At 39.6% G+C, this 20,815-nt stretch overlaps 1 protein-coding gene across 7 annotated transcripts in view; it reads right to left on the bottom strand.

The window, feature by feature from the left end:
- Window positions 1–1,850: 1,850 nt before the first annotated feature.
- Window positions 1,851–20,815, bottom strand: part of SON (SON DNA and RNA binding protein) — a 51,849-nt gene continuing 32,884 nt past the window's right edge. For 2 of the 7 annotated variants that reach the window (XM_053310596.1, XM_053310597.1), the window contains exons 9-12: window positions 12,016–12,163; window positions 6,581–6,649; window positions 6,381–6,496; window positions 1,851–2,827 (exon numbers count right to left, since the gene is read on the bottom strand). In XM_053310596.1, coding sequence (XP_053166571.1) covers window positions 2,669–2,827; window positions 6,381–6,496; window positions 6,581–6,649; window positions 12,016–12,163 — 492 coding nt within the window. In that variant the 3' untranslated portion in view covers window positions 1,851–2,668. The other 5 variants (XR_008319656.1, XR_008319657.1, XM_053310598.1 and 2 more) reach the window with 5 other exon arrangements.

The following is a 20,815-nucleotide window of genomic DNA, read 5'->3' as shown; positions in this document are numbered from 1 at the left end:
TGCAGTAGACGCAGAACAAATTAACTTCCTTGCTGCATATATTGCCACAGCATAGGCCTTCAGATGGGCTCTATGCTGTGTCTTATTGAATTCAAGATGAGTCCTTCTCCATTTGCGCTCCAGTCATCTATCTTGCTGCTTCAACTCTCACAGCTCTTCCATATACCATGGAACTAATTTTGAAGCAGGTCAGAGAGGATGCTTAGAAGCAATAGTGTCTACTGTCCTGCCCTGGTACAGTATGTTCCCTGTTCCAGGTATATACCAGGGCATCAACAGAATCACCACCAGAACCAACTCCAAAACCCTCCAAGGCCCTTTGGAATCCTACAGGATCCAAGTTTTCTCGGGCAGACCATTCTAATGGGTCCACCCCACTGCAGGGGTCAGCCATGACTGTGATACCAACCTTAACCAGGAACGATTGCACTGGCTTTTTCAGTGCTCATCAGTAATGGCCATTACCAAAAATTAGTAAAGTCTCTGTAGAAATAGTAAAAGTCCATAAAAATTAACATCCACTTAGGATGCCAAACATAGACAGGAATTATTTTTAAAGCTGTGGCAAACTACCATTAGCTGTAATTACCTAGGTACAGTACTATTGAAACCCCATCTTCAGATGTGTCACATATAAATATGTATTTATAGGCAGAATACATATTTAGTCCTCAGCCTTCTAAGTGTGGAGTACCAGAGAAAGCGATTATTTTCTTGACTATTTTTCTGAGACTTCCTCTTTTTCATTACAATACAGAACCCTTGCAACAAAGGTACAACTGAATAAGAAAAGCAACCACTTCATCTCTAAGAACAAATAAAGCATCGGGAACAGAAGGGCGGGGGGGACCTAGATTATACAACTGTTTCACTTGAGTGCCAAGTAGTGTGGTGCTGTGGATCAATTTCTTCATTGAAGAGTTGCCTTGTGCATCTGTAGAATACAGGTGCACAAGGAGTGAGATTCAGGCAAACTACTTATATTTATTAATACATGCAGTTAATTTGAAACGATTTTGAGCATGTCCATGGCAAGCAAATGCAATGAGGCAATAACTATTACTCTTCCAGTCAGATGTCAGGTAGGAGGTACATGGAATAAATTTTGACTGTTTGCTAGATAGCTTTATTAGCATTCTTTGCATACATCTTCTCTCTAATTGTTACACATTGTAATACAAGAGAGGTTGGTTAATTGCCCTTTCAGCCCTACAGTTCTAATGCTAGATGACCTGTATCTTTTTAGTAATCTGAGTAATAAAACTGAAATACTATAGAACATTCCTGTGCTGAATAAACTAATATTTCAACCCCCAAATATCCTTTTTTTAAAAGTATGACCTGAAACTAGATTAAACTTCTGCAAATGTAATCAAACATTTACTGCTGACATATAATAAGCTATTCTCTTCTGTGGTGTTAATCTCAGTCAGATCTCAGATCAGGGCAATTCCTGTTCTGAATTCTTCAAGATCATGTGCTGTTGTTTAGGGCTGCTATCTGAGGTCAGACTAATCAAGCAGCTGTTGAAGGTTCAGGGTCCTCAGCAGGACCCACCAGTGGTGCCACCAGACCACTTCTCTGCCCATAGCTTTGATGTGGCAGTGTCAAGCAACTCTCTTGGGGCCCAGCTAGGTGGGAGGGGGCCCCAATGGAGGATAGATTGTGGCTGGCCTCCTGAAACCAGTCCTGTTGTGGCTGGCTTTCTAATTTTATTTAAAAATTTGTTTCTGCTAGGCAATTAAGTCTTCTACAAAAATGAACAAGGAGCTTTAAAGAAACATTAGGTATTATTGACATGACTCACTTCTTTGTGCAGGAAATCAGATCAGTGTTCATTGGTCAGTAAATAAGATAATGAACTTGTGCTGCTTTATTTTGACCAAGCTGAGTACAACAACATTAGCATCATTCTATACTCTCATCCAGTTATAGCTTAAAATTCACAGTAACCATAAATTTATACAATCAAAATCAAGCAGTGTATTTGAAAAGGAAAATAATGATGTAATGTATTTTGTACCAAAACATGCAGGGAGGGATTTTTCTTTTATCTTAATTCCATCCATTCTATTGCTGAACAGGTTTCCTCCTCAATGAAAGGTAGAACTTTTCTGAACAGATCAATTGAGCTAGATGCCAAATAGCATTCAAAGGCGGAGGTGGAAAGAAAAGTAAGAGCAGCATACGATCCAACAAACCTCCTCATTTTCACTTTGCAGTTAAAGCAGTAGAGGCCCGACACCTGCCTAGCACTGACTGCCACCTACTGTTGCAGACTTAACAGACTATACAGCCTTGAACCAATGACAATAACCAATTACTTGACCAAAACCATGGGAAATGCATCATGGTACAAAACAGTAAAATTTTACATTCCATATTGAAGGAACAATTGGCTGCGTTTTAAGACAAATTATGGATACCTTCAAAGTCTTTGTGTTTTGATGTTTAGTAATTTAAGAAATAATTACATCACTAACGTCAATAATATAAACATACCAAAACTAAATGTGATTTACATACATTTTCCATGTACAAAAACAAAAGCCTGAAGGTGTCTGTACAGTTTTTACAATGAGTTCCTAGTGTATTTACAAATGACAGGAGGGAAATACCCCTTGTGTAGAATAAAACTAATCTGAAATGTCAATATAAAAACAAGAGCTTAGTTGTGTGAGGCACTCCTGAAGCTGGTGGCATTAGCCAAGAGCTCCTTTGGTACTAGTCCCAACGCTTGGAGAGCCACAGTCGCTGCTGTGGCTTTAGCATGCTTCTTGTTAGGACTGGCAAAGCTAGGCTTGTGTTCAACTCCATTGACCATCACCTGTTTGAGAGAGGAGACACACAACATTTATATATATGTATTCATTAACAATAGGGATGTGCAATACATTTCATCAAAACATTTCGACTTGAAAGAGCCATCTTGAGCACGAAACAAAACAACCTTCAAATCAAGTGCCTGTTTTGAGCTCGGAACAAAACAACCCTGTTTTAACTCGAAACGTTTCGAGCACCATTTTGGAGGTCTGTTTTTCCATTATTGATTGGTTTTCTGGTACTGGCTTCTGATCCTATGGGGTTTTGGGGAAAAGTTAAAAAATTGTTTAAAATCTCCAGCTTTCCCATTTCCTTTGCTGGTTGGGTGGTAGTAGCAAGCACCCACCATGCACAACCATCCAACTCACTTTGGTGTCCCTAGGAGCTACTCATGGAGAACAATGGGGTGTTTCGAGTTTCCCCATTGTTCCCTATGGCTGAACCACTTGGAACGTTTCAAGTTTTGTTTCATTGAAACAATCAGGTCGACTGCGCACTTGGCCATCTGCGTTGTGTTTCGAGCTAAAACCAAAATGCAAAATCCATTTCATGGACATCCCTAATTAACAACTGTTTCTATTTCCTTGGAAAGATTTTTTTTTAAAAGGGATATACCCCAATTCACTTGCTTCCAGATCTGCACGCTGTCCAATATGTACTGAAAAAAGAAAGTTGCCCCAAGTGAATTCAAGGATTACCCCCTGGAAGACTGATCCACCCAAAGAAAAATAGATACAATACATTTTCCATCCCACTGGTATGTTTCCCAGGCTATAGAAACACCTATATCAGACAGCAGCAATATAGGAAGATGCTGAAAGGCATCATCTCGCACTGCACGGGAGATGGCAATGGGAAATCTCTCCTGTACTCTACCAAAGACAACCACAGGGCTCTGTGGTTGCCAGGAGTTGACACTGACTCGACGCACACTTTATCTTTATCAAAAGGCCAAATGGACATTCTTCTATACTGCCTTTTGTCGAGTTGATGCTTTCCTATAACCTTTCTAATAGGAGTCAGAAAAGACTGCAAAAAAGGCTGCCTCTGTGGGTTGACATCTTTACTAACAGACTCTGAATCTTTCTGCAGTTCCTTCCTCTAGAGCAGACATGCGCAACTTCAGATCACCAACTCTTGTGGGATGATAGCTCCCATCATCTCTGACTACTGGCCACTGGAGATGATAGGACTTGTAGCCCAACAGCTAGAGGCCAGAAGCTGTGCATCCCTACTCTACCAAGAAAGAGACCAGGATTGCCAGGCCACTTCAACATATCCATAATATTGTATCATTGTGGAGATTTTAATTTTAAGCTGTTCTGGGAGCCAATCTTGGCTTACAAGCAGGTATAAATATAGGGTTATTTCCTAAGTTACAGAAGCAGAAGAAAATTTGCACAAAGGAACTTCTTCACTCATTCCTCCCCAAAGCAATCTCCTGCACCCCATAAAAAGCTTCTCCTGAGGATTGGGCGATGTTCCAAAAGGAAGTGGGATGGGGCATAAAGGAGAGAAGGGAATGCTGAAAATGGGGTGGAGGGACGTTCTGCAAGTGGAACTCCACTCATGGAAGATGCCATTCACACCCATCCCAGCTCTTCCTGGAGGGCTCCTCAGTTCTCAGGCAAGGCACTGCAGGACACCACTGTGGTGGTAGTGGTAGTTCTCTTGTAGTGGCTGGAGTGTCAGACTAGGAGTGAGGAGACTCAGGTTCAAATACTGGTTCAGTCATGAATCGTGTAAGAGTTCCCTTAAATGGGCTTCCTTCTATTTGTAGTATGGGTAGTATCACAGGATACAACTCATAATGAATAAACAATCTTTCAGAGGGTCTGGTCATTAAGTTGCAAATCGAGAAAATTTCTTGGGGGTCTGAAGTTATACTTTCTACTGAGCAAATTGTACAGCCTTGGCTGGCCCCATGACTGCCACTGCCTACAGAATGTCACAAGCACACATGGCTTTGGGGACAGGATGCACATCTTCCCCTTTCAAGGCTGCCTTTCCATGCACCGTAAGATTCCATACATTTAGCTGAGGCAAACTACAATCTGTAACATCATCACCTATTGACTATTTCAGTAGGCAAGGGCAGAAAATAAGAAGTTGTCCAAAACAGACTTTTTGATATGCGAAGACAAGCCCTTTGTATTTTTTTCTTTTAACATTTCCAAAAATAATGCCCCGCTTTCCTCTGGCCCCACTAGTCCACCAGACAGACAGCTGGTAGTATAATTAGTGCAATATTCATATCACTGATCAAGATACAGAGGCTCTATTATATATTAATACAATGAATATTTTATTAAAATATTTCTATCCTGCCTTTCAAAACAAGGCCTCACAAAGTGGCTTTCAATAAAAAGGAATAAATACATTACAGAAAAATAAAAGACAAATCAGCAGCATAAAAAGCCCATAAAAGAGAAAAGACAACTTTCTCTTGTCTTTGGTAGGCAGATACCAAGGTGGCCAAATTAAGACCAGCTAGTTTGAACTAGTTGACAAAAAATCCTTCCAAAATAGGTCTTCACAGATCTCTTAAAGTTTGCTAATGATGGAGAAAGACAGACCTCCATGGAGCAGGCATTTCAAGGGCACGGGGGGGGGGGCAGCCACTTCAAAGGCCCTGTCCTTAGTCACTGCCAACTGAACCTGACAGTAGTGAGCCAGAAAGCAAGATCCTGTGAGACAGATCTTAAAGGCCAGACAAGTTTTATATGGGCACAGGCAGTTTTTAATGTAACCTGGCTCCAAACCATACAGATTACGTAAGTAGCCTCAGCATTAGGTTTACTAATGAGGTGGACAGTCAGTGCAAAATACATAAAATAATGTGAATGTTTTATTTAAGCAGAAAACATGACTCTGCCTATAAATTCTCAGGGCCCCTACTTAATATCTGCTCTCAAGCACACACAGCCAAACACAAAATAGATACCAGTCCTATTAAACATGAGCAGGGCTCAGGAAATCTACTAGTCTGTGATGAGTGAAAAATGAAGCCTGATGAGTGAAAAACTTCCTGACTATTTATGTATTAACATAGCTCGAGAATCATCTGAGGAGTAAACTATTTTGTCTGGCTGGTGAACTGAGCCAACATTTCTTGACCCCTGAATAGGAGGAGTAAAAATGTAGTGCATGAAGAAGGACACAGGAGAACATGACACATTCACTGTTGAATTAACTCAGAGCACCTTCCTCTACACCTTGGGGACATTTTGAAGAAGGCAAACTCACTAGAGCACACTGCTCCAACAGCAAACTTAGGGCCTGTTCAGACAATACTTCCCCCACCTTTACGTGTAATGAAATCAGAAGGGGCGGAGGGAGGAGTGTTCCGCATAGCATTATCTGTGGGATGTTCTCAATTAGCTTCATAGTGCCTCTTCCGGTCCACCCTTAAAACAAGTGTTCTGTAACTTCCTGAGATTAGACACTGGATTAAATAAATTTGAATAAAAAATGTCTACATGAAAGTGTGAGCCTCCACTTTTAAGAATTAAATCAATTTCTAGTATAACTGGCAGCATGAGAAAATTCCAGCTTACCTTAAAGAGAAAATGTTTACGATGATCAGGGCCATTATCATTCACCAATACAAATACTGGGGGCGACCACCTTCTTTTATTACAGACCTCCACCAATGCTGAAACTGGATGTTTGCCTTAATGACAACAGATTGTGTTTTAGAAAGTTATCCAGAAAAACCAAAATTAGCAGAACTGAGACAAACATGTGAAAGCCTCACCTGAAAGATCTTTCACTGTGTTGAAAGGTCCATGTCTCTTCTGTGTCTTTTCTCCCACTGCAACTAAGCCTAAACAAAAGCAGAGAAAAAAGTGTCTCTTGTGTGTCCTTGCACATTAGATTTTGCCCAAGATCTCTATCTAGTCTTTTAACCAAGTTAACAACCAAGAACAAGCATGGCATTACCAGCACATTCTAAGAGCAGAGACACCTACTTCAACATTTGTCCAACCAGCGCCATCATTCAATTTCACAACATTCCCACTTGGTTCCAACCCCTCTGAACTACTCATCCAATTGCAATGCACTCCTTTTCCTTTCCTCAGATGGCAGTAACTTAGTGTGTCTGTGATTCTTAAACAACAGTCCAAAGTGCACTTTTAGGCAGGATGACCAAACCTTCTACTAAAGCTATTTGCATTGAAATAGTGACATGGAACATGTACAAACCAAGGAAGACCTACCTGTTCCCTAGCAACTCTCTTCCTTCAAAATGTGTGTTCATTCCTTTGGCTGCAGTATGCAATAATGCTACATCGGAGTGCAGAAATACTTTAAAGTTGGAAGCCTTTCAAGTGGTTGACCACAAGGCAGTCAAACATAAGAAAATAGATGAGCTGAAGAACAAGTAAACTAGAATAGGATTCTGCAGAGTAAATTTTTAATAAATACTACCCCAAAATCATCTGTTTAAAAATATCCCTTTCCTGAAAAATCCTGAACTGAGCATCTACATATGTCAGATACAGTTTTCAGAGTATTGCCATAAGTCGTATTCTCCTATCAAGCCTGTATTTATAACTGAAAAATTTAGAAAGGTTTGAATCCTTTGGTGTCATTAAAGCTGCTAGAAGAAAGTCTCAAATGCTTTAATAGCTAAACAATAAATGCTTTCTTATGTATGTCTGCTTTGTAACTTCCGCATTCACAGGGACACCAAAGAGGCTGGCATCCAAAGAAAGCCAGGAGAGCCATATACATCTCCCTGAGCATCTTAAGAGAAAAATGCAACAAAGGTGGGGTAAAAATGCAACACAAAAACAATTTGTGTATGTACATGGCACATTTCTAGTCTTTCAGCACATTCCCAGCCCTGCCCCTAAAACCAAGGAATTCCTCATATCCCTTGCCCAGTCACTCTTGAAGGCTGAAGGATGTGCCTAATGCAGCACGAGGCACTGCAACTGGAAGGGCCAATTGGTAACTCCTCTGCACATGTGCAGAAGCACTTGAGAAAGGTCCAAAGAGCTCTCCATTGGGGACAGGATTATTAGTAGTACAAAAATACTGAATGAATGTTCATACTATAAGGTGCGGTGGTGATGTGGTTATGGACCCATTACTACCGTTCCAAAATCACTAACTCTCATATTAGAGAGTACATCCAGCTGTAAATGGAAGCTTGATACACTTGGTTTGTGAAGTGAAAACCACAGAAACTAGGTCTCTTGACAGACATCACAGTGCCCAACAGACTAGAAATCAACCGCTATAAACTCTGACATTAATTCTCATCATAGCAAAATATTTAAAAGCGTTAAACTATTTCAGAGGAATAAAGAGCATTTTCATACAGCCCAAAAGTTAACCACATGTTGGCTCCAACAGCCAGCCAAGACTGACACAGTGATGCAATGAGCAGCTAACATATTCCATGATAGATTTTTGCAGAGAGAACATCATGCTCGCTGTCCAGTTACCACCTTGACATGTGTTTGTAAAATACAGACATGATAAAATCTTTCCAGTGCTAACCCAACACTGGGCTAATTTTGTAATGTGTGAAAGTATAAACAAATGCAAGCCAGTCACTGAACAAATATTTATTTATTTAGTTAGTTATTTGTGGTAAGGGGAAAATGTCCAGAGCAGAGAACTTGTCAAGAGGCTTCCTCAGTCCTTTCAATGACTGTGTAAGGATAAAAAATGCGCTTCTTCAAGGTAAGAGCCACAATTCTCGGGAATATTTCCTTAGACAAGAACCTGAACTCTTTACATGTAGGATAACTGAATCACTGTTTCCCTTTACGTACTGAGATGATAAATCTCAGTGGAAAATCAGGGAACAGGTTACCACATTTCTCTTCTCATCACTCTAACTTCTATTATAAGACTGTTACTAAGTCTTCAGTAAGGTATAAAGAAGTGAAGCATTAACTAGCAGGCAAGAACGATGGGTTACAAAAAGTTGTAGAAATGCCAGGATCAGACACAACAAAACCATACATATTTTTTAAATCAAATTTCCATTAGACATGTTTTTCCCCATTCAAAGTATCCTTCTCAAAAGCCCAAAACAAACTATATTTTGAGCTATTTTAATAGGAAAAGTGCTATTTTTAACCCTTTTCAGGATTTTAACTGCAATTTTTACACTGAAACAAGTTTAACAAAGATATGTGAAACATCTACTAAAAGGGTAAAAATTATTAGAGAGTCACAAAATAAAGTTTTATATCATGTACTAACTGGTTAAAATATTAATTTTAAACAATCAAAGTACATTCTTAAAATATGATTGCTTTATTATTGTTCAAATATCCATTTAACTTGATACGTTAGAAATGACCTAAGACTAAAATATTCACAGAATTATGGAATTTACCATTAATGTAAATAGCACAATACCATATTCCTTCAATGCACTGGACTAAGATATTAAATTAAGTCTCCAGAGGTAAGTGCCTGAAAACAGTGAGCGTATATAACTTCATGTGATCAAATGCCTGGACTTAGTTAGGCTAGTTCACATACTCAATATGTATATGTTATTAAACATATATTTTTAAACAAGCAGGCGATTTTGCAACAAAGATATACATACTGTTTGGATTTAATAATTTAAGAACCAATTAAGGAGAAAACAAGAATTCTTGTTTAAGAGATCACCACAATCTGTGTTAAGATGACAAAACCAACAGATTCCCCATTATGAAATGCAAAAGTTCCAGATGTGTGAACTTGACAGGAGTTTTCCCCATCTGCAATAGCATCTTTGGTCTCTTATGTAAGTGCTGCAGCCTGCCAAACTGCAGTCACTGATTACCATCCAAGATTCAGGGACCTTATTTCACTATAAGAATGATTTAAACAGAATAAATTTTAAGATATATACATAGTACATATGCTTTGACAATATATGATCTTTAAGTGGTGAAAAGCGAGAGAGACAGGCGCACAAGCCTTTGCTTTTGAATTTCTCCATCACTAAAACTAATATCTTCTTTATATATTTAAAATGGTTATGGTTATTATGCCTGTGCGTTTTGGTAGAGGAGTAGGAGGCAGGAGGCAGTAGAATGCAGGAAAAATGTCCCAGGTAGCATCCTGGTGGTGGGGGTCCTTTAATTTGCCACCCAGCACTGGCACGGTGATGGCTGGGAAACACAGAGTTCCTCGGGAACTCGGGGTGGGGGCTGACAGGAAGCACTGAAGTGCCATGCACCACTGGGAAAACACACAGGCTTCTGAAGATTGGAGTCCCATGTTTCCCCAGTGGCGCACGGGCCTCTCAAGGAGCAGCTCTGCATTCCCTGCCCACCCCCAACTCCAAGCTCCCGAGGAACTCTGTGCTGCCCAGCCACCCCCGTGCCAGTCTTGAGTGGTGAATTAAAGGGCCCCACCACAAGGACGCTACTCGGGGCACTTGCCCCGCATCCTACTGCCTCCTTGTGGCGGGGGCAAGGAATTCTGACATCAGAATTCCAATTTTACCAAAGCACACAGACCTAGTGCTTATAAAACCTTCAGCCAAAGAAGCATGTTGTACTAAGAGACCCTATCTTAAACCCCATCTTTTTCTATCAGTTGTTATGTTCCTTTAGAATCCTTTCATAATATAAAAGCATAGGGAGAAAAAAATAACGGACCAATCCTGGAATCCGACAGATGTGCATAGCTGCAGCAGCACACTAAGTTGCTTGCACTGATGAGGCTATAGCAGACCCCTATTCAGACATGTCAGTTGGAATATCCTGCCTGCAACTAGTAACCCTCTCTACAGTGTACATTCAGGAGGCCCACAAGTTTGTAACAAAAGAGAGAAATGCTGAAGAGTCAGAGGTTTCTTTCCAAGTTTTCACTGCAATCACTTGCACTAAGAGCATGCACAAACCTAGCAACACCTACCCTCCAGCAACACGTCTATTTTCCTTCCATTCCATGCATTCATTCTTTTGGTGGCAATAGGAATGTGCACAGAACTGGCAGTTTGAAGGGGTGTGTGTGTGGGGGGGATAACTTTTAAGGACTGGGGAGGGTGCTCTACCCCAGCCAGCCACGTTTCCCCCACCAGCACTATTCTCAAAAGTGGCGGGGGGATCACCTTCCCCAGTCTTAAAAGTTATCCCCCCACACCTTCCAACCAACCGAACTGCCAGTCTTTCAAACCGGTTTGGAAGCCCATAAAGGGCCTCTGAACCAGTTCCATGCACATCCCTAGGTGGCAACACTCAGTACAGCTGCAACAGGGTACAGAAGGGATGGACTGTAATTTGGAATTCTTTCTAGCAACCTCCCAAGTAACAGCCACAACATAAGGAAACACGATGGTCCACAAAGAAGTGGCAAAACCAGGACTATGGTTTGCAACTGAATGAAGCTTAAGAATCATTGGTCTGCCTAAGCCAAACTGAAATTCCCTCATCCCTTCAACAAATTGTAAAGTTTTGAATTAGATGTTATTTAAATGAAAGAGGAATCCAACAATGGTTTGTCTTACCTGCCAAGTGCTTGCATTTGTCTACCACTCCACCCCACCTCAGGCCTGTGTCAGGCTTTAGATTCCACATTTGGCCATATTAAAGTTAGTAGTAATACAACTTTGTTTACAAAACATCAAAAATGTGCACATGGCTATGAAAACTAGAAGCAAAGAGAAGCTGTTCAAGAAAAGGCAACTAAGCAGTGGTGTTTATGTCTTTTCTTTATAAAAGAGACTAGTAGTCAAATTGCTAAAGAAAAATGTGAACTGACTTCTGAGTCACTCGCTCGAGAAAATATTGAGTGCACTCAGCTTATTTAGTCTAAAGGGAGTTAGTTCATTTTGGTAATCTGTGAAAAGAAAAGGCATTCTCGAGTCCACCTCAAGGTGGCTCCTTCCACACCAATAAAATAATGGGCCAGATACGGAGCTTCTTGCATACTGAACAAATTATCTGTGATGTTTGGCTGCTTGTGTGCTTCAGTCACTCTTCCCCCTCCTCACTCCCACAACAGATGATCAGCATGGACAGCTTTGATCATTTGTTTATTGTGGCACAGACAATGAAAGAGATGGATGACAGAGATGGATGACGGCATTCCAGCCTTCCTCATCCCACAAGGAACAGTGATGCTCACACAGAAATATGTTTTCACCACTGGATCACATTTCCTGTATTAGAGCTAGCAAGTATACAACAGTCAAGTCCAAAGAGAAAGAGAGAAAAGACTCACCTTTTCGATCTGTCTTAAAATCAACTAGAATCGGTTCCTTGTTTCCTTCTTTGTTTTTCCCCAAACCTTCTCCTTCTCTCCATCCCATCTTTCTCATGAGTTGGGCTCCCATTCCTCCAGATACAGGGGCAGCTCTAAGAAACTGATCCTACCCAAAGAAAAGAAGTAAAAGAGAACACTTCATTTAGCACTCTTTAAAAAATAAATTAATTAAAGAACGTCCTAATGTTTCTCTTCCAGATTTTAATTGATACACTTTCCTTAAATTTTAAGTCAGATTTTAAGTTGAATACATGTTTTTAAAAAATCTAACAAGAAACAGTTTTTAAAAGTTAAATGTTTTAATTTGAAAGTGGAAACAAATAATCCACTTACATATTTATATTTTTAAAAGTAACAAGCATTTTAAATACACTACTGAAATTCCAATGCATCTCTTCTCATCTTGTGCAAGGAGGTAGTGTTATGTTTAACTGGCAATATTTGTACTTGTGCCAAGTGTACCTAGTTATTGAATAAAATACAAACATTTAGAAATGGAAATCTCATATACTATTTAGGCATATTTTAAATATATTTCCCCCCAATTTCATTATACAAACAACCATTTGCTCATTCCCTGCTAAAAACTCCCCAAGACTGATACAGGCATTTTTTAAAACAAGGAAAAAGAATTTAGCCATAAGGTCAACAGCACCATGTGACAATTGTCTCAAATAACCATAAAAGGAATACTATTAACTGGTGTAAGATTATCAAACATTCTCTTTGATGTAAAGTACTTTAAAAACTCCTTAAACGTTTACGTACCTAGGCCTCGATGGCCGCAGTGTTGTGAATAGTAGGGCTGGCATTGACCGTGGCAAGAAGGCAGCTACAAGGCAGATTTGGCCCTGAAACAAGTTTCCATATAGAGGGGTGAAAGTTCACAGGCTATTCTGTGAACTATCATCTCTCTTTTCTGCCCCACCCAATGACCCAACACAACAAACTGCTTGTGTTAAAAATATACAGTGGTAGTGTTAAAGTAATTTTTTTTTCTCATGTAGTCTTTTGTAAGACACAAAGTCTTTTGGTCTCATCAGATATGTCTTTGCTTTCAAATTGCTTTATTCATTTTTGTTTACTGAAAATAGTTTGTGAAAACAAATGAAGAGCATACAATCATTCTTATGAACGATTTGCACTTCACCACAGACAATTATGACACATACCCACTGCAGTATGAATCAAGCTTCCCATTTTCTAGTGTTAAAAGATCTAAATGATAAAATGTCCAGAATATGTGTAACATCAGTTCCACAAGAACTACCTACAATACAATTAAACAGATACCTGTACATCATGCAATTCGAGATTAATTTGGAAAAGGTGTTCTGCTATCAGGAAAGGCTAAATGGAGGCAAGCATTACCTCTCTCCCTGACCCTTTTTGACTGGTGCAAGCCATGCAGTTTGTGTACACAGAGACTGATGCCAGATACCAACTGCCTCTGGTGGATACACCTTGGAATGGCTTTTACTTACTTCCATTTTCATCCTCCCCTCTCCTTTCCAGGAACCTCTCATTAGAAAAGGGCAACCATGCAGAGAATGATACAAACCCCAGTCAATGTCACCCAGGTTTCCGACTCCTCTTTTGTACCTGCTTTGCAATGATAGAATGTTCATCAACAATGTCTGTTTCATCACCAATGTGTACTCAGTTCACAAAGACGACACAGACCAACTTTTTGACAAGGTCTTTTGAAAGTCGCAAGGATTTGCCATATACTTTGCTTCTGAAGTGCAGTCCAACTTCAAAAAGCAACTCTATAAATAGAGAATCCCCTTTCCCACTTAGCTTGACAAGTAGCCATGCCAACTACATCCAATGACTACCCATGGTTCTATGGTTAGAATCCAAAGAAAGCCAGGTGTTCCTAAGTCCAACTAAAACAATGGAGCTAGAATATTGAATTGCACCCTGAAGTACCATTGATTTGAATGGAACTGCAGCATGCCTCACGTTTTCGCAATTGCATCTCGCAACTCTGTCAAACAGGGAGCCAACACAGCTGGGTTTATTCACTGAATATTTAGCATCCAAGCAAGTCTATAGTCCCACGAATCGTTTCAAAACATTTTCTAACAGTAATGATGTGGGAAACAAAGAACTCAGCTTGACACATCCAGCTGGAAAATGTTGTGTTTTTTACACGGCAATTGCCAATGCAGAAGTCATTAAGAGTGAAGCAGCATTGTCATAGGAACACAGGAAACTGCCTTATACCAAGTCAGAACATTGGTCCATCAAACTTAAGATGTTTATACTTTATCAGAAAGCTCTTTAAGCATGGTCTGGAAACTGAACAAGTGCTTGAAAGGATAGAAACACAATTCCATTCAGACTCTAGCTCACACACTGTGGCGACAGGAGAGGTCCTTCTCTGTTCATGAAAGAATGCTATCCTAAGAATAGAAGTGCAGTTTGCAAGAATACATAAAAAAAGGAATGCTTGTGTACCTATGTAAGCGAGAGTAGTAGAGTAATATACCATTGCCACTGAAACAAGCAACTGCAAGCTAGGCCAACTATTTGAATTATGTGGGACTGACTAAAAAAAATTTTAAAGTGAAGTTCAGTGAACTTAACTTTAAGTTAAAGGGACTTCTCAAGACAGAAAAATGAGGAAGCCTGAATCTGATTTCATTCATTATCAAATGACATTTAGAATATGTTCCCATTCCAATATTCACTATGTTGCTTCTATGGAAATTCCTCATCTCTGAATCTTCCTATTTCTGATGAGACTAACAGTGTTTTAGTTCTCATACCACCAGATGATGACCTAATTTCTTCAACATGGGGTAAGGGTCCATGTTCAGTTTACAGGACAAGCAATTAAAACCTAACAACAAGCATCTAGTTGTAAGAATTTCTGGAGGGTAAAATCAGCACCAACACCCAAAACTAGAATTCCAGTGTGATGTCTAGACTGGCACAAGAGGGTTTAAAAACCAAAGAGGTAAGAAATTACAATTTACCAGATTCATTCAATGCCAAGAAAAGCCCACACAAATGGGAACTCCAAGAATACCCAATCCTGGGTGCAAGGATGAATACCTATAAGAAAAACACAGAACAATGGACTACAGTTAGCAGACTGTGTCTGCCACTGATAGTATTTGCAAAGTCTGTAATTACTTGAGAAATTAAATTTACTTATACTGCTGTCTTACAGGCCATTTCCTCTGGCCCAACTCAGTTTCTCATATGCAGTCTCCAGTCCTTCTTTTGATCACATGTAAAGAGCTACCCCATTCACAATGGTTTGTGGTCTTCATTTTCCTAAGAATGCACTGAACCATGATTAAAATGGGGCGATTAGCAATGTAGCCAGAATTCAATCAGTGCATATTCTTGTATTCATGAGCAACAGAAGCCCGGCACTCACCAAGCACAACAGAGAAAGTGTATAGGTGGAGGGGGGGAAACAAGTGTGCAATGAGGCTCGATTTGCCACCACAGAAATCCATACTCTGCACTAATAAGCTAGGTGTACTTCCTTTGCATAATATGTTCTATTTCCCAAAATTTAGGCGAATGAAACTGCCAGTAACATGCTGCTAAAGTGAGGATAAATAATATGAAGCTGTGAATGCCACTAGTCCTACGTCCTGCTCACCAGAAACCACATCCAGCTGCAGACATACCTCATTTTCTGCAAGGTGTTTCTAGCACCCACAATGGCAGAAAAAGAATTTTAAAAAATAAAATAAAATGCTAAACTTCTTAGGATGCCAAATGTCAGATTCTATTCTAGATTCATTCTAATACCCAAACATACCTGTTTGTGTATAGATAAATAGAGATTACACAGTCCTGCCCTAAAGTACATGATCTATAAAAAGCAGGTGATTACTTGTGTGACAAAACACATTCAACCTTTGTGTGAAATCACAAATGTAATCTGGTTTTAACTAGCAGGCACAGTAAAGATGAAGTTTCATGTAGGTTTCTTTACTATTGTATAGATCCGGTAAAATAGAAAATCCATCCACTTAAGCTTCCTGAGGAAGTCCAGAGTTAACAAACCAATGCTCCCATGTTAGCCAAATTTAAGAAACCTATGCACCAGTCCAGCTTCTAACGAGAAATGAAAATGTCTGCCCCCTCCCTCCAATTCCCTTTGTTTGTTTACTGTTACTAGGAAATGCTTACTTTGTTGGTGGATCTTGCATTGCTCTCAGGAGACATTAATATTGGCAGTCACTGATCTCTGAATAAGGGAAGATCATTATTAAAGTCCAACACCAATGAAGCACTACTCCCTTTCTCCTATAAATTTTTCACCTGGGCACTGTCAGCAGCAGGACTCCTGTTCATTGCAGCAATCGTCTAAGGTCAGCGCAGCCAGGGCCCTCCTGATGAAATCTAGGTCCTGAAGGGGGACACAGTACTGGGACAGGGGAAGCTTCAGAAGAGCGCAGCATTCCAAACCGCTGAGACACACACACTCACTCACTCTCCCCTTCACTCACAACATCGTGCACCACGATGACTCTCTCGAAGAGCTGCCCCTCCTTCCAGAAATATCATGCTTAGCCAGCTCTCCTTTTCTACGAAAGCGAAATCACAAAAACTTTTGGGCTTTTTTTTGATTGACAGACAAAATATAGAAGAAAGCCACGTTAACTTTTCATCACTTGTAAATGCTCCAAGTGTGTTTTCTATTTATTGACACACTACAAGCTTATCTACAAATATATTAACATATGATGTGAACTCCAATTACACACACACATAAAAATCTTAAGGTCCGGAAAATTATTTTTGGTAATAGAAGTCAGATAGCATTGTTGGAAAATCTAAATATGATACAACTTAAAGTATTCAACCAAACATATTTACTAGGAAGTAAGCCCCACTGAACACACTGGAACCTACTTCTAAGGAAACATGCAAAGATTGCACTGTCAGACCATGAGCCCTTATGAGAGCTCCTTATGGTCTATCCAAGTACTTGATCAAACCTAGAACAACTTAAAAAAAAAAACTTTTTAAAATTTTAACCAGCAGACCTTGCAGACCATATCACATGTGGCTTATAGGATTTCTTTCATTTTAGAAGCATTTTTATGGTATGAGGGGCTGTGTTTGAGAAACACACTTCCCTTTGAGTGAATAAAGTTAGTTGTTCAGTTCTTTAGATCCAGTTCTTTAGATACAGGCTTACATCTTTTATAAACTTCCCTCTAAAGAGTCTGCCGTGTTTCATCATATACTTGAACAAATAAGCAAATAAATAAACCTAAAGGAAGAATGAATATGTTACAAATGTACTGTGACAAGTTTAATATTTTTGTATTTGTGAACTGATTACATTATTGATGATAATGCAAAACAGAAATAATTTGACTGAAGTTGTTGTTCCTTTAGGAATATTGTGCAACAACCTAATGCCCAAACATTTTAACACACATTACTAAAAATCAAACAAAGGAAAACATAACAAAACAACAAACTGCCACTGTTTTTTTAGGTGGCTTTCTTTCTACAACATCAAGCATATTAACAAGCAAATCTCACAAGAAACTTCAAAGTGACTTGAATTTCAGTATGCTTTGCCTCCTCAGCTAATATTAAAAACAAAACAAAAAACATTGCAATGCAGCTGTTAAGTTTTGCATCTCAAACAAATCACCAATATCACTTTAGGTTCCCTAATCAATTTGCCACAGAGTCGAAGTAGTACAATATAAGATTTAAAAGCATTCCAATGCCTGTGCTCACTAAAAGTGATGAGCATTTATTAAGTTGGGTAATGGTGAATAAGCTTTACTTTCTTATTATTTCAAATACTAACAAATTGACTGTCTAATTATGTGTACATTTACTTGGAAGTAGGTACCACTGAGTTCAAATACAACTTACTCCCAATGAAAAGTAACCCGAAGGTATTGTAGAAAGGTCTTTTCACTTGGGAATTTTAAATTGTATTAAAGAGGTGTATGCTCCTTTTCTATTCAAAGCCTTCTGAATAAGGAAAATAAGGAAGCTATATAAGTTGGAAAGGAAAAATACAGACTCTTCATCTCACAGCATTTTTACATCCCTCACATAGGCACTGAGTAGAAAAGAGCACACATCTCTCTGTTAATACAATTTAGAATTCCTCAATAAAAACCTTTTTGTATAATAGTAAAGAATACTTAAAAGGGACCACTTTCTTCTTTATTTTTAATTTATATACCGCCCTTCCAAAAATGGCTCAGGGTGGTTTACACAAAAACATCCATTACTGCTGTCGTGAACAGCTGCTGTGCTTATCTTGTATACATGTAAGCTTTACATGGTCACTTTCAAGCTGCATGTGATTTTCCTGTAATTAGATAAATCATAATCTTTACATGGAGAGATTTCCATCTACCCCAAGAGAATGCCAGTGCATTCTGAATTTAGGAAAGCACTTAGAGACAGATGGTGCCAGAGAAGATCAAAGAATCTAGCAATCCAACCTCACAGATTACAGGAGAGAAGTTTTCTATGCAACAATTCCTTGGTAACCAAGATGGTACCAAATACTTGATTCCACTGTGGAAGAAAAAGAACAGAAATGCCAGTGCTTCGCCACTCCTTCTATGCTTACATTCAACAAACTGTCACGATGAAAACATTCTTCAGAACAATTCCTACTCTTGGAAGATCCATGTTCTGAGTACCAGGCCCCAATGATCTTTGAATCAATAAGACTGATTCTAAGGACATTCAGGTATAGCACAGAATAGGAAGGAAAGGGCAGAAAGCACTGTTTATTCTCCACTGACAAATCTGTGATTTCCAAAAAGAAACCTTAGATTAGAAAAAGCCGAAGATCATCGAACCACAGGAGACTCTATGAGTACACTAGGCCTACCGATGTCAAGGGGCAGTTCATCCTATCTTGAGCATCCCAAGAAATGGAGGTCAAGAACACCCTAGGACTGCTGCTTGCATATGGCACCATCATTTACACTAAGAATATAAAAATTAACAGAGCTTCCACCATCTTTAAACTGACACGTGATCAAACAACTGACAGCCGAAAGCAATGTGAAGCGGCTGGAAAAGGGCCAGTTAAGTGGCCATGATGTGGGAACTGCTTAGAGAGGGACAGGAGCCCAGGCATGTCACTTATATTGCTTGCTTCAAAGGGAAAAACAAAGTCATCTTGCTCCCTTCTGTTCTTAGGATGTCATGATTCAAGAGCCACTTGTTCAGTCTTCTCGGATTTTATTAAAAAAGAACTGGCATATGCCTAATGGATACATTGCCAATTAAACTATAGCACACATGGCCTCTTTGTGAACTGTACATGGTGATGAAAGACAAACATACAATAGAAACTTCAGCAAAACCTTTGCTAAAATGACTGCTGTCACCCCAGAACGACCACTGGTTCCCCACTTTTATTTCCACAAAGAAAACCTGTTCAGCTGGTAAATATTTACAGATAATATATTTACAGAATTTCCCATATATTTTAATTACAAAAGTGTAAAAGTGTATAATACATTTTATCAACAGAACACAGTTATAAAACTCTCCAGTTACTGTATCTAGGTGCATGTATTGACTCAACTACAGCCCACTTTTCAAAACCAGCTGGCTCCAAGAAATGGTGCTATGAAAACCAATCAGAGCTAGAAAGCAGCTGAACTTAATTCTGACAGAAGAGAGTATACATCAAGGAGAGATACATTATTTTTCATCAAGGCTGTAAAAATGGACTTGCCAAGCATAGAAGTTCACACTACATGGGTTTTCTAAACCTTCCAAGCAATCCTTCTCAAACATACCAGCACAGCATCAATTCTGACCCATGCACTTAAGGCTCCCTTGGCATTTCCTCCTCAGAGGAGTTTATTTTTATTGTTCAGTTTTTATACCGCCTTTCATAAGTCATCCCAAGGAGGTTCCTCCTTAGATGCATGCAGCATATCACAAGGTCTGTGAGCAGGCCAGGGCTTGTCTTATTACCCTCAGTTGTGACCCAAAGACTTCTAAAGATGCTTCATTTTGTCCTCCTTTGTGCCGTTTGCAGCCACTGATCTTCTCAAATGAGACACAGATATGTTCTGCTTTGTCCCCTCCCTACTAGCACATACATTTCTGCAACAAGGTACACCTTTTGGCCCCTGCCCAGCAAGCTGCACAAACACATATTTCTGTTCCCTTTTGTATGAGACGCTCAGATCTATCCACCTGCCTAACTTGCTGACGTGTCTCACTGATACCAACCCCATCAAGTCAACTAACTAGTCTAATCTCTTAGGACTAACAACTTACTCTCCTTTCTACCACACAATGCAGAAAAGCCTAGAGGAAAGTCTCCACTCCTAGCGCCAATCAAACAAACCCAGTCCTTCCAGCTGATGCTGCTGGATCAGAGGGGATCAGGGCTCAGAGGCTCTCAGCAAATAAGGCTCCTGCCCACCATGAAAAAGAGTTAAGGAATGAAGAGCACTAAAATATGGGAGATAAAGCCTCCACCTCCATGCCCAGCTTCATCAACTTGGGTCCAAAGATGTGCCCAACAAAAGCAGGCAAGTGGATTTTTACAGCCCTGCTATTCACACAATGAACTTTCTGTCAAAATTCCACTGAAATCAGATCAGGTCAGAACAGAACCACTACCGTTAAATTGACCCCCATATTCCAGGACAATTTTAGCACAAGATAACAGTAACCATGGGAGTAATTAAAACTCTCTTTAACATGTGAGTATAGATCATTCTCCCAATTTCTACAGTTCACCTACCAAACCAGCATTAACACA

This window comes from Hemicordylus capensis, chromosome 3, assembly GCF_027244095.1.
Source record: "Hemicordylus capensis ecotype Gifberg chromosome 3, rHemCap1.1.pri, whole genome shotgun sequence".
Classification (NCBI taxonomy): domain Eukaryota; kingdom Metazoa; phylum Chordata; class Lepidosauria; order Squamata; family Cordylidae; genus Hemicordylus; species Hemicordylus capensis.
The sequence above is the reverse complement of the archived record's forward strand: the minus strand, read 5'-3'. Positions and strand labels throughout refer to the sequence as shown.